Source organism: Amphiura filiformis, chromosome 4, assembly GCF_039555335.1.
Source record: "Amphiura filiformis chromosome 4, Afil_fr2py, whole genome shotgun sequence".
In the NCBI taxonomy this organism is placed as follows: Eukaryota; Metazoa; Echinodermata; class Ophiuroidea; order Amphilepidida; family Amphiuridae; genus Amphiura; species Amphiura filiformis.
In genome coordinates this window covers 11,947,332-11,962,772 of record NC_092631.1, presented here as the reverse complement: position 1 = coordinate 11,962,772, position 15,441 = coordinate 11,947,332, and the positions used below count along the sequence as shown (strand labels likewise).

Genomic DNA, 15,441 nt, shown 5'->3' with positions numbered 1-15,441 from the left:
TTTAGCGATTGTCACTGACATGACAGATGCAAGTTTAAGCTTACTCACATGATATAGCATGGAAATGTTTGCATACTTGTCAACTTTTTATTGAGAAATTGGAGGGAGCGTTTATTAAAGGGGGAGCATTTATTAGAGGGGAGTGTTTATTATAGACAATACAGCATGGCCAAATTTGGACAAAAGTGCCCAAATTTCCCGTATTGTGCGCTTAAAATTCAAAAACTAAGAATTGGGCTACTTGGCAGTCAGTTGCTGTGACTTGACGGCCTGTTCCACAGCGCAGTGGCGGTCAAAAGTTAGGTAGGTAGGCCTATATTGCTCCATTACCCAGAATCAAGACTGGACAGTCTTAAGGAGGATTTATTACATAGTTTTGCTTGTTCAAAACAGTTGCAGGGCGTATCTACTGGGAGACATACAAGTAATTACATACAATTACATGTCTAATTCTAAAAGATCTTTTGATTTTTGAGATATAGGGCCTATATTTGTAAATATGCACCTCTTGAACATGAGCACATTTTAGCATAGCTCATGGACTCATCCTGTGTAAAAAACCACCCTCACAGGTCACCTGTAATCAGCATTGCCATTTTGATTGAATCAGAAAAGGCAGGTTGCTTTTGTTTCAAGTGCACATTTATAAATTGAAGCAAAAAAGAAATTATTTGCCTGAGCTTTAATCTTCATGTATCCTTCATGTATCATGTATCCTTTGTGGTCCCACATTTAATATTTAACTGAATGATGTCCTACTAGAACGCAGAAGATAGCATCTCTCTTTATAATTAATTTACTTGGCTGTGTGACATATCCGAGAGAATAAAATTATTGCTTGTTAAATTTGCCGGCAGATCCGGCATGAACTGTTGTGGTGTGCGTGTGGTTGTGAATTCAACGGCATGTAATCATGAGTGCGCGCTGATTCAAATCTGGACATTTCTGATTTTTTCTCCCCTTTATTATAGTGCTAGTTTGCCTAAGCTTCACTTCTTTATCAAAATAAATTATAATTGAAAGGACAAGGTCTTGTTGGCAAACTATTGCATGACACACCTCTTTGTTTGAAAAACATAATGAGCAATACTGGCCCTGAAAAGAGCCGTCCACTGAAGACTGCCCCTTGTCAACAGATAAAAGTACATATTGAAGTGGTGGCTCTGAAAAGAGCTGTTCACTGGAGACTGCCCCTTGTCAACAGGGAAGGGGCGAGTAGGCAAGGGGCAGCCTACATGTCTAATTCTGAGGTACTTTGTCCTGAAGAAGTCAACAGCTACTCCTGATCAAAGCTTGTCAGTTCCAAACTTGTCCAGCACTGAATCCACAATTCATGTAATATTTTTTGTGCCGTTTTAAAAAGTTGTGACCATCTAGTTTACACCTTAATTCATTATTTTTGTGTTTCAATTGCAGGGATATGGTATTGGTGATGAGGTTCTAGCACGTTGGAATGATTGTCGCTACTATCCTGCCAAAATCTTAAGCATAAAGAAAAATGGGGCGTTTCGAGTGCTTTTTTATGATGGCATTGAAAAAAGTGTACAACCGTTTAATGTGAGAGAGATGTCTGCAGACCTGAAAGCACAGGTGAGGTATACACGTATGTGGGGCCATCAAGTAATATGAGTCATTTGATTGGGAGTGACTCAAAATTGATTTTATGATAATGCACCTGACAGAAGTGTTCAGCTTGTCCATTGGAATATAAACATGTCTGATTTTAGGCTTTTTGAATTTTAAGAAAAGCATTGGCCGAGTCCTACATGTAAGGCATATTATTGTGTTTTGTGAGCAATTGAATGGCTGCTTCATGCATTCTTTGTACAGCACATTGCATACCTGGTGACCTGTAACTTTCATTCCGTTACCTCAACGACCCATTATTCAAAATTGCACACTGTTATTTGTCGAAACGCATCACATGAAATACCTATAATTACAGTAAACTGGCAACTTAAGTGGCAAGGGCTATGTTCTTGCATAACAGTGCACAGCAAAGCACGATGCAGTATAAGCGCCGTAACACATTCTGCGCAAAGTGTTACGCTTGGTACACTCTCTGTCACTTACGCTTTGTCTAGGCGTATGCACTCCCCATTGAACTTAAAATATTTTTTCTTTAAATCACACTAGTTTGTGCTAATAGAATAGAAATAATGGGTGTAGTAAAAACATTAAATAATAATTAACCTTTTTACTGCCACCGACACATTTGGGGATAAAATAAGGCCAAAAAAAATTTGCTTTTTCTCGTCCGACCGACTGTCTCGGCAGTTCCGACCGTAGAACTTTTTTTGAAATAAGGTTTTTTTAACAATTTAACCAAAAAAGTCATGAACTTTTTCGCCTGAAAATTGAAGATGTAAAAGAAATGTTGTAAAATACCAATTCCTACATGTTTCCCCCAGTCTAGTCATACCTGGCTATGGGTTCTGATATTTCGTATTATCATCCTCAGTGTCTACACAAGTAAAACATTGTTGAACTTAAAAATGCAGTATTTCAAGTCTGCCAGACATGTACATGCAATTCAAGTAGGGTTTAAATTGAATTTGTTTTTGGTGGAAATTCTGTGGTCAGTGAGGGTTTTACATACAAACAAGTACTTCACATTATACTTTTTTACTTGAAAAAAAAATTACCGACCGACCAAACTTCTGAAAGTGATCTATGGATAAGCAAACAATTTATTTATTTGTTTTTGCCTGATGAATTACCCTTTATTCATTATTTGCGTGTTTAAAATACAGTGCCCACTATGAGGCTCTTTAATGCATGACATGTACACCAGCGCTTTGAGGGAATGCACTCTGCATTTGAGGCACACAAATGTTGTATTGGCGAAACCCGACTGACCCTAAAAATAAGGTGTGATACGGATTACCTCTAGTCTTGGAGCCCGTATCAGCACAAGAATAATACAGACTCCTAGACCCCTAATAACTGTTAGTATCAGGCTTGTCCCATACTTCATGTTTATCAATCTGGTTTTCTTCAACAGGACTTTTTCAAACAGTTCAAAGCACAAATAAAAGCAAGTGAAGAAAAGAACCGAAAAAGAGAGAAGAGAAAGAGGGAGGAAGCTGAAGCTGCCACGGATGGTAAGAAATTAATCTGAAAGAATGTAACTTGCATCTAATGCACTCCCCTCTGTGGGATGATGAAATCCATACACTCCCTATGCTAGACATTGCCTTAATCTTCCACATTGGGAGTGTGAATTTCAAATCTACGTCATTGGATATGGTGACCAGAGGTGCAAAAAACTGAATTTTGATGATTTTCTGAATGAGCAAATCTCTGGATATATGTCTTTAATCTCCAACACAGGTAAACCCTATTTGAAATATGCACTCCCTGTGTAGGAGATTAAGGTGACATTTTCCATTGGGGTGTATGGATTTCAGGTGTAATAGCCCATTGCAATGCTCCTTTTCTTGACCTTTATAGAAGGACCTGGCTGGTTACTCACCTGTCAGTGTACACATGCCTTGGCCCTTATAGAAGGACCTGGCTGGTTACTCATCTGTCAGTGTACACATGCCTTGGCCCTTATAGAAGGACCTGGCTAGTTACTCATCTGTCAGTGTACACATGCCTTGGCCCTTATAGAAGGACCTGGCTGGTTACTCATCTGTCAGTGTACACATGCCTTGGCCCTTATAGAAGGACCTGGCTGGTTACTCATCTGTCAGTGTACACATGCCTTGGCCCTTATAGAAGGACCTGGCTAGTTACTCATCTGTCAGTGTACACATGCCTTGGCCCTTATAGAAGGACCTGGCTGGTTACTCATCTGTCAGTGTACACATGCCTTGGCCCTTATAGAAGGACCTGGCTAGTTACTCATCTGTCAGTGTACACATGCCTTGGCCCTTATAGAAGGACCTGGCTAGTTACTCATCTGTCAGTGTACACATGCCTTGGCCCTTATAGAAGGACCTGGCTAGTTACTCATCTGTCAGTGTACACATGCCTTGGCCCTTATAGAAGGACCTGGCTGGTTACTCATCTGTCAGTGTACACATGCCTTGGCCCTTATAGAAGGACCTGGCTGGTTACTCATCTGTCAGTGTACACATGCCTTGGCCCTTATAGAAGGACCTGGCTGGTTACCCATCTGTCAGTGTACACATGCCTTGGCCCTTATAGAAGGACCTGGCTAGTTACTCATCTGTCAGTGTACACATGCCTTGGCCCTTATAGAAGGACCTGGCTGGTTACTCATCTGTCAGTGTACACATGCCTTGGCCCTTATAGAAGGACCTGGCTGGTTACCCATCTGTCAGTGTACACATGCCTTGGCCCTTATAGAAGGACCTGGCTAGTTACTCATCTGTCAGTGTACACATGCCTTGGCCCTTATAGAAGGACCTGGCTGGTTACTCATCTGTCAGTGTACACATGCCTTGGCCCTTATAGAAAGACCTGGCTGGTTACTCATCTGTCAGTGTACACATGCCTTGGCCCTTATAGAAGGACCTGGCTAGTTACTCATCTGTCAGTGTACACATGCCTTGGCCCTTATAGAAGGACCTGGCTGGTTACTCATCTGTCAGTGTACACATGCCTTGGCCCTTATAGAAGGACCTGGCTAGTTACTCATCTGTCAGTGTACACATGCCTTGGCCCTTATAGAAGGACCTGGCTAGTTACTCATCTGTCAGTGTACACATGCCTTGGCCCTTATAGAAGGACCTGGCTGGTTACTCATCTGTCAGTGTACACATGCCTTGGCCCTTATAGAAGGACCTGGCTGGTTACTCATCTGTCAGTGTACACATGCCTTGGCCCTTATAGAAGGACCTGGCTGGTTACTCATCTGTCAGTGTACACATGCCTTGGCCCTTATAGAAGGACCTGGCTGGTTACCCATCTGTCAGTGTACACATGCCTTGGCCCTTATAGAAGGACCTGGCTAGTTACTCATCTGTCAGTGTACACATGCCTTGGCCCTTATAGAAGGACCTGGCTGGTTACTCATCTGTCAGTGTACACATGCCTTGGCCCTTATAGAAGGACCTGGCTAGTTACTCATCTGTCAGTGTACACATGCCTTGACCTTTATAGAAGGACCTGGCTGGTTACTCATCTGTCAGTGTACACATGCCTTGACCTTTATAGAAGGACCTGGCTGGTTACTCATCTGTCAGTGTACACATGCCTTGGCCCTTATAGAAGGACCTGGCTAGTTACTCATCTGTCAGTGCATGCCTTGGCCCTTATAGAAGGACCTGGCTGGTTACTCATCTGTCAGTGTACACATGCCTTGGCCCTTATAGAAGGACCTGGCTAGTTACTCATCTGTCAGTGTACACATGCCTTGGCCCTTATAGAAGGACCTGGCTGGTTACTCATCTGTCAGTGTACACATGCCTTGGCCCTTATAGAAGGACCTGGCTAGTTACTCATCTGTCAGTGTACACATGCCTTGGCCCTTATAGAAGGACCTGGCTGGTTACTCATCTGTCAGTGTACACATGCCTTGGCCCTTATAGAAGGACCTGGCTAGTTACTCATCTGTCAGTGTACACATGCCTTGGCCCTTATAGAAGGACCTGGCTAGTTACTCATCTGTCAGTGTACACATGCCTTGGCCCTTATAGAAGGACCTGGCTGGTTACTCATCTGTCAGTGTACACATGCCTTGGCCCTTATAGAAGGACCTGGCTAGTTACTCATCTGTCAGTGTACACATGCCTTGGCCCTTATAGAAGGACCTGGCTGGTTACTCAAATGTCAGTGTACACATGCCTTGGCCCTTATAGAAGGACCTGGCTGGTTACTCATCTGTCAGTGTACACATGCCTTGGCCCTTATAGAAGGACCTGGCTGGTTACTCATCTGTCAGTGTACACATGCCTTGGCCCTTATAGAAGGACCTGGCTGGTTACTCATCTGTCAGTGTACACATGCCTTGGCCCTTATAGAAGGACCTGGCTGGTTACTCATCTGTCAGTGTACACATGCCTTGGCCCTTATAGAAGGACCTGGCTGGTTACTCATCTGTCAGTGTACACATGCCTTGGCCCTTATAGAAGGACCTGGCTGGTTACTCATCTGTCAGTGTACACATGCCTTGGCCCTTATAGAAGGACCTGGCTAGTTACTCATCTGTCAGTGTACACATGCCTTGGCCCTTATAGAAGGACCTGGCTAGTTACTCATCTGTCAGTGTACACATGCCTTGGCCCTTATAGAAGGACCTGGCTGGTTACTCATCTGTCAGTGTACACATGCCTTGGCCCTTATAGAAGGACCTGGCTGGTTACTCATCTGTCAGTATACACATGCCTTGGCCCTTATAGAAGGACCTGGCTGGTTACTCAAATGTCAGTGTACACATGCCTTCAGCAATTCAGCATTGTTTTTCTCCCTTTCACAGAAACTAGCAGCATCTCAAAAGAGCCCCCACAACGATTGATGAAGAGGAGATTTTCCCCACCACCTGTGGCTAAAAGATCCAGACATGATTCAATGGACAGCAGTAAAACTGGCTCATCTATTATAGAAGACAAGGTAGGATTTCTGTCTGTCACACCTTTCACAACTGCTTAACTATGTTGGCTTAGTTGGCTAACTAAGCTGTATTTTATTATTATTATGTAAATTAAATCTAATACTGGAACTAAAATTTGCAACTCACTTTGCTACGTTGCGTCCGAAAACTTCGAACTTCATCAGGCATCTGATTGATGATGTTGTGATGACGTCAGGTACTAGGTGTTGTCATCCTTACTAAAGTTTGCCATTTGAAAAGTGAACTTCGACTAACATGTTGCAAAAATTCTTGCCACCAGCTGCTATCAGTTTTTGTGGCGGTTCCTTATCTATGCCCGTGCAACGGGGCATAGATATTGTATTTGTTGTGTTTAGTCTCCGGGTTCTCCTCCTCCTCCTCCTCCTTCTCAAGACCAGTTCTTTGCTCTCCTCAAGAACTTAAGTAGCCTCGGGGCCCATACTTGGTACAATGACATCCTACAAACATCCTAGGGTACCCCCGACCCCAGAGGTCAAAGGTCATGGGCTACAGGGGGCAATATGTGTAAAATTTGAAACATCTCTAGCTCAAGAACTTTAGCGTCCTCAGGGTTCATACTTAGTATAATGATGGCCCATGACCCCTAAAAGTAACTTATGGTAACCACGACCCCAGAGGTCAAAGGTCATAAGCTACAGGGAGCAATATGTGTAAATTTTCAAACAGCTCTAGCTCAAGAACTACAGCGCCCTCAGGGTACAATGGTGGCCCATGACCCTAGATGTATTCTGTGGTAGCCGCAATCCCAGAGGCCAAAGTTCTAAGGCTCAAAAAAGCAAAATAGGTAAGACCTATTAACACAGTGTAGCACAATAGGTTTGTTAGCTACCTGTGTTTGCAATGACAACGGCCCAAATCGTACATCAAGGAAATTGATCACTTGACAAAAACTCCCTTCAAAGGGAATGTGTAGGCATTTTGATATTGGTGCCTTGGACCACTTCAAAAGGTTGTCATTGTGGGACATGGGGTGTGGTTGGTTAATGGGTGTTGGGAGGGTAAAGGGTTGTCACGATTTGTAAGGGGGTTGTCACCATTTTTTTAGATTTGGCGCCTAATTGGGAGCATTTTCATTTTAAGTGCTATGAGGATGATACTTATACCAATTAAAGTTTATAACAAGGGCTTTTACATGATGGTCACTAACTTTTGGATTTGACGCCCAATTGGGTGCTTTTTTATTTTAATTGCTATGAGGATGATTCTTACAAATGTATATCAATTAAAGCTTTATAACAAGGGCTTACACATTTTAGTCACCAATTTTTGGATTTAGCACCCAATTGGGCGCTTTTGAATTCTATGTGCTAGGAGGATGATACTTATATCAATTAAAGCTTTTAACAAGGGCTTCTACATGATGGTCACCAAATTTTCGTTTGTGAGCAGGGGAAGGGGGCCACGGGCATAGATATTTGTGTTTACTCAAACACAGCTGTGCCATCTAGTTTGTTTTTCTGATTGTGTGGTTAAGTGGTGCTTGAGGTGTAATGACACTAGCTTAACTGCCTTGGCCATAATGACTTCACTGGGATAAGTGCATAAAATTTGCAATGTTTACTTTATTTCGGCTCAAAGAGAATGGTGGCATCTTTCTTCCCCTAGCCAGTCTGTACACCACTGGTGGAAATATTGGCAAATAATGTGAAAAAACATTGTTTGAAATTGTGCAACTTTCATATATGTATTGATTTGAAAGTGCATTGAAATATCAATTGCGATCAACTAGAAGGTGAATCTTTTTTAAAAATATGAAGTGTGGCTCTCTTTTGTCACAGGATGTTAGCTGTGAGAAAGAAGTGGATGTGAGCCATGACAAAGAAGATGATGCCCAGGAAATTCTTACCGATGAAGCAGGACAAGAAAGTAAGCTTTGACAACTTCACTTTTGTGAAAGATATTTACATAGCTTGCAGTTTACTGATAATGAAATGGCATATCCCTAAAGCTATTCCCATTCCTTTTCAAAAATTCAATCTTGTGGGGATGACCGGTTGTATAAGTTTGTGGGTTTCCTGAAGTACACTGTAGATCACTGTCAAATGAAATTAAACCCCAACTGCACCACGTACTACAAAATGCTACAACCAAAAGCCACTGTGCATAAATGCATTGATGTGATGTTTGATTTATTTATTTATTTATTCATTATTTATTCAGGAAATTTCATCAATACAAATGTACTGGCCTCCCTGGAAGAACTGATATATACATGATAATATGAAAACAGTAATAGATATTACAAAATGTTTACAAAACAATTTTTATGGAAGTTGTTGCAAATTATTCATCTACCAAAAGGAATTGAGAAAAGTTACTTAGACAAGAATTGCATAGGTCAGTAATCTCAATAGGATCAAATGGCAACATATATATTATGGTGTTTATAGATACAGCATATTATTCTGTTTCCTATTGGGAGACAGACAAAATCAGAGCAACTTTAATTTTTGGCACTTCACCTATTCAAACTGGAAATTGACACTTGACCTGTTGCAGCACATAACTTCTGAACCATGGGTCATATTGAGAAAAAAATTACATATTTGTGATCCTTGGGCATAGTGAATAATTTGATATTTATTTCAAAATGCCCAAAAATGTCATGGCGGCACCCACCAGATTCTGATCCAGTAGGCCCCGAAGATATAGAAAACGTCAAAAAACATTGTGCAGACGCTACTTTTTAAGTCAAGCAAAATATTCCTATTTCAACACCAGACTATACTGCTGGCTTTACAGGTTAACCCTTTTGAGCAATAAATACCACAAAACAGAAATTTAGTGCTGTTTTACCCCCTAGGCAGGTTTGAAAGATACCCCTAAGCAGGATTTTATTTGAAAGGTACCATCTGTACAGGTTTTTGATAAAATAAACCCTTAGATATGGAATGATGTGAATGCAAAATATCCAGGGAATCCCCAAAAGGAAACATACCAAGGAAACACACTTTATGAAATAGCGGGATTCTTAAAATGACCCCTAGACACACCAACTAGACATTTAAAAACAACTCTTTTTCTTGAAAACAGGCATTTTTGACCCCTAAACTTGCTTATGTACATTGTGAAACTTGAGTGGCCCTTAGGATTCTTGTCCTGACCATAACATTGAGATGTCTAGATTCAATCCATGTTTCCTTGCATTGCTTATACATTGTTATGCTCCTCACTCACTCACTCCATTTACTGTATCAACACAATGATCTCCACACAGGTAACAGTGAATATGAGATCCACAAAGTGGTCCTCAAGCGAGGCATCGGCTATTACATTAACAATTTCATCTACATCAAAAACCGGGAGAGCAGTATAGGTTTAATTCTCCGATGTCAGAATAGAAACCATTGTCATGCCAGGGCGATCATAAAAAAGAATGGCAAAGCGGTCATCAAGCAGGGACACATGCATGAGCCACCATTGGCTAAGAATATTGAATTTTGTAACACAGATCCAGATGATGATACATCTGCCATGTTAAATAAGCCTTCACATTCCCAGGACCTGAGAAACATAAGCACTGATAGTGGTGAGTAGCTGGGTTGTCAGGTCATCCTAAGACCTTATGGTACTTGTATCAAAAGTCATTTGTCCGTCCGTCCATCAGTGTGTATGTTTTGTCCTTCAACAATTATGTAAGGCTTTTGGTTAAAATTTGATCTCATATGAACAGTTCAAATCATATTGCAACAAAACTTTGGGTCATAGCTGCACTATGGGAACCCTTATCTATTGGTGGTGTTCACGATCATATACTGAAGTCAAAGGTCATCAGAGGTCAACTTGTAAAATTAGCTGAAAATGAAAAAAAAAGTGTTTACAAAAATGAAATCAAATTTTCGCATGAATATTTACTATGCTTGGTGTTCATTACCCTTATTTTTGGACAACATCTGGGACCGCCGTCCCTATTTTTATTCACAACAATTTTATCTACATCATCAAGGATGTCTTTCAATATGAGCAAATGGAGAAATTGTGTACATCCATATCAAAATGATGCACTTGTCGGCTGCTACATGTGTCTCATTTCACATAATAGCTAGGTATAAATACCAGACTCATATCAAGTGTAGGTCACTTCAAATCATCCCCAAGTCATTGTATAAAAGGAATGTTCTCTGTATTCCTAAAACCATGTGACTTGGGATGATTTGAAGTGACCTCCATTTCAGAGATGAGTCTGGTATTTATTCCTAGCTATTATGTGAAATGAGTCACATGTAGCAGCCGACAAGTGCATCGTTTTGATATGGATGTACACAATTAGTTACGCAAACTTGTTATATAAGTTACAGACTGTAGGGGAAACTGAACATTTTAAGATGAATTTAGATTGCAAAATTTAAGAAAGTGTTGTTAGCATTGTCATTTCAGAAGGTAGACAGTTCACTGAGAATGTCTCAACCAAAAACCCTAAGCGCTATGCTTTTTAAAAAACTTTTTGGGTTATGCAATTTTTTCTCCTTTGCGATACAAAAAGGTGCAATGCAATATTGCCAACCATCTTCTGTCATTTAAGAACAAATGAATTGGATATAACAAGATGAGGTACAATTCTGGTTTACCCTGTGCACCATGCAAGTCTACAAAATGTCATCATGGGAATAATTCTGGTTTACCCTGTTCTAGGGTTAGGGTTCTACTTGTGTGCAGGGTATACCAGAATTATTCCCATGATGACATTTTGTAGACGTGCGGATTTCACTGCTGCACATCTTTGATTTCCTTGTATAGCATCACATTTTGCGCCACTGTTTTTCTGCCTTGTGATACACTTTTGAAAATATATTGCACAAAATTCTGCACAATATTTGCCTTTTCAGTTGGCATTAAATGACTGGGAATTTATGGAAGGCATCATCATTGTTCCTTCCTACGGTCAGTTCATTTCCCCAATGGAACGCTTTGCAGTGCTCGCACATGCTGCAATTTTGTATTCGGCCCCATGATGTTAAATTGTTTATGAGTCATTCTAGTGAAAATGTTTTTGCATATATTATGAACAGGAACAGTAATCTTTCTATCACCAAAATATTAGTGCAACAAAATTATTTAATAGTCCATAGAGGTGGAACTGTCCCCCAAACCCAAATCCACTATAGAAATGGTTTGCGGGTGCATGGGGCATGCTTTCAAGCTGGAAACAGAGCAGTACCGATCAGGGGCAAGGGTGCATTATGTGAGTAAGCTTACAACTTACATCAACCATGTCAGTGAGATTGCTAATTTGCATGGACAAAACCTATTATGACTCAAACATCCATCCAGTTCATTGCCTAATTATGGTAGGATTTCACCAGATTTTTGTTTAATGATGCATTTACGGATGTAATTTTGTTTATTTGTCCTAAAAATACCATTTTCCGTGGGCACCACCATCTTGAATTTGAACCTGGAAGTGAGTGATTCTTCCAAAGTTTGCTGCCAATTTTGAAGATTTCTTCACTGAAAATTCACTTCTAATAAATGCCCCCCTTTTGGAAAAATGCAACGCCCCTGGGGTGTACAAACAATATGGTAAGTAAATGGTGTTTATTTCAGTTTTGTGAATGTAATAGGCTATTGCAGTTGAAATCCATACACCCCCTATGGAAGACATGACCTTAATCACCAACAAAGGGAGTGTAAATTTCAAATGAGGTTACCTGATTTGGTGACTCCATTTGAAATCTATACCACCTGTGTGGGAGATAGGTGTATGGATTCCCATTCATGTGAACAAAATCTTTGTAAAGTAACATTGGTACCTTCTTTATTTTGAATCTATAAACATGGTTATTTCCCCACTCTTTTTATTGTCAATGCTAAAAACAGTGGAAAGTTCTCCAGGTGCCAATCCTTTATCATCACCAACAACAGAGGGCTGTGTGACACCAGTGATTCAAATGCTAACAGCAGAAGAGGTGGAGAAGATAAAGGAACGCAAGAAGCATATTAGAGAGCCATGTAAGTTGATCCAAAGAGAGTATGAACAAATTGCTATAACAGCTGATCAGTTTGTCTGCAATCCACTGTGCAGTGAATTGATTTGAATAGTGGGCTATTTCATATGAAATTTGCTGTAAACCTTTGATGAGCGTGTACTACCATGATGTTCTAACAACGCATATGGTGCAAAGTTCATTCATAATTTGCAATTTCCGCTAAGCAACAGCAGATCACCTCAGCAGCCAATCAGAAACAAGTGCATTTCAACACAGTAAATATGTGATGTATGCTTAAAATGTGCTCTCATCAAAAGTTTATATATGCAATTCTATGTCCAAATTGCCATTCTATTCTCAGATTATTGGGAGCCCATAAAACCTGGTGATTGCAAATCTCAAATTTACAAAGGCTAGCCTTTTTAAAGGCAAACAAATTATGTGGAAATGACTATTTGATGTATGGTATACACAAAAAGAGGCCAGTGTTTTAAATACATGACTCCAAAAAATAAATTAAAAGATCATACTTATTTATTAGCATTTTTTAAAACAATATTAACATTGTTAGTAAAACCGGGTGAGTGTCATTTCATTGAGTAATGTTAAGGCAACACTTGCACTACTAGGTACTGAAGTCACATGACACTGAAAAACACCTTGGTCAACTCCATAAGAACAGAAAAGAAAGAATGCAAATCAGGATTGTCATTGTCTCTTACGTTTTTGTGAGTAGTGTAATTTTTAGCTGACAAAATTTTGCTTGTCAGAAAGGTGAGTTATTTATTTGAATAGACATTTTCACACTGATTAATTTTGATAAAACCTGAAGCAGGCCACGCGTTTTGAACTCGCCACCCAAAAATGGTGGTTTTGTTACGCTTTTCCAAATCGAGACTCGTTCAAATTGTTATATCTCTGCTTAAACAAAGGTATTGAAGTGTGTTTGGTGTCATGTTGTAGCTAAATGTTTGCCCTAACAGACCTCCAAAGGAGAATTTTTATCAGCTAAGATAGTGGAGTTAGAGTTGTTCGAGTTCAGAATGACCGAGGTGGGGGATGAGGCAGTGGCGGATGAGGCGGTGACGGTATGTGAAAAGTCTATGGGAAATAAAGATTTTGTGTGTGCGCGTTGAATCAACTGATCATATCTTTGCATCCATATGGGCTACAGACATGGTTAAGAGCTCTTTTGAAAGATTATTTATTCTGCTAATTGTAAAATAATTTTGAACTCTTTATGATTGGTTTAGTCTATGAAATGCAAACTTTTATGAGCAAAACTACCTGTTTTCATATTGAACACTGTAGTAAGCAATGCGGATGTCTTCAAAATCTAAAAGTTGCCCTAAATTTTTAATTACTTATCCGATCATAGTCAAAGTTTACATTTTCTGAGAGGAAATTTGACGAGGAATCTAAATATGGACTTACTTTTTTTTGTATGGGTTAGGGGTAAAATGTTTCAGTTCAAAATATGTTGAATTGTAAAAAAATTTGAACATATTTTGGGACACCCTGTATTCCGAGATTACCAAACAGCTGTGTTTTTTTTTCTTCCAAAGTCAGTAGGCTCCCACTAACCTCTAACCAAATCAATGTTGTTTACTTTCAGTTTATAACTGCAAGTTAGTAATGAGCAATGCATTAAGTGACCCATTTTTTATTTGGATTTTTTTTTATTCCACCCTGTATAGCTTCAAGGTCACCCTGTACAATGAGTTGAAATGTGTATATTTAAATTGCTTTTGCCTTCAGCTTTCCAAAAATGTATACTTTTGCTAGTTTAGGGTTGATAGTTGTGGAGATATTCTAATTTGAAACTTGATTGGTGTAAAAATTCATAATATTTGTGATGTAACGCTAAGGGTGGCGAGTTCAAAACACATGGCCAGCATGAAATAATTTCCCCTATCGCACACACATAAAAGTACCTCTTCAGCATCATGTACAGTGCGAAGTTCCAATGTGTAACAGGCATCATAAACTACGATGAACTTTCGATGGTCAATTATGGATGAGAGAGGTACTTTTGCCAAGGATGCTCAATGTGCAATCAAGCATGTGGTGGTATGTCTTGTATAAGAGACAGACCTGTGGAAGGGGTTATGCATAGTTGCATACACAAAATGTTCTGTAAAAAAAATTAACTGATGAAAAATTATGAACATTTTATCATTTCTTTCCATTAGTATCTTATTGTGAAAAACCAAGTAGCTGAGGTGTTAACTCAATATGCTAGGAAAATATTTAAACCGATGATCCCATGTTCACATTGGCTAAATAAGCTGTATTTTTGCACAAAAGGGTACCGTAATTCATGATGTTTTGGGTAAAATTTGACCCCCTAGCTTACTGGATAAATAGCGCGGTTTCCGATCTTGATATGAAATGGTGGATTGCATGCATGCACCTCATGTTTTCAAGAGACCTACATGTAGCGATGGTTTGATCCTTGTGGTGTACACAATTTCTATTTATAGACATCACACATTGCAAGTCATGTTACTCTTGCTTTCAAGCTTAACAATTGTCCATTTACAGTTTGTACACAGCTTTAATTCACACATTTGTAGTTAATTTAGGACTGCTTTGTTTGGGATACACTGTTTGAACAGATCACCTTCATTGATAATAAAGGTTTTGTGTTTCCTGCTTGTCCATCATTCTGTTCATCCGAGCTTTTGAGTGTAATTTTTCGGAACTGGTAAGGTGTATCCTGATGTGATTTGGTGGAAGGGTTGCAATTAGCAGTCTCCAAATTCTATTAGGTTTTCATCGCAAAATATGTTAATTTGGTAGCTAATTTGCATAAATGCAGACCTGCCAACTGTTCTGCGTTATTTTATTTTATTTCATTCTCATTTAACCTGGGTTGACCATTCAATGCACTAGCATTGTTCATTTGTTCTACTAAGGTGTGGGGCTGTCCCCTTTTCGCGGTACAGTCCCCCATTCCGAAGTTAAAAC

The 15,441-nt window shown here is 39.8% G+C and overlaps 1 protein-coding gene across 1 annotated transcript in view; it reads left to right on the top strand.

Annotated features, from left to right (window-relative positions):
• Nucleotides 1-15,441, top strand: part of LOC140150545 (uncharacterized) — a 43,558-nt gene that overhangs the window by 6,375 nt on the left and 21,742 nt on the right. Inside the window, exons 4-9 of the mRNA XM_072172578.1 lie at nucleotides 1,417-1,590; nucleotides 3,005-3,104; nucleotides 6,389-6,522; nucleotides 8,323-8,410; nucleotides 9,762-10,073; nucleotides 12,362-12,493. Coding sequence (XP_072028679.1) covers nucleotides 1,417-1,590; nucleotides 3,005-3,104; nucleotides 6,389-6,522; nucleotides 8,323-8,410; nucleotides 9,762-10,073; nucleotides 12,362-12,493 — 940 coding nt within the window. The remainder of the gene's footprint in view (nucleotides 1-1,416; nucleotides 1,591-3,004; nucleotides 3,105-6,388; nucleotides 6,523-8,322; nucleotides 8,411-9,761; nucleotides 10,074-12,361; nucleotides 12,494-15,441) is intronic.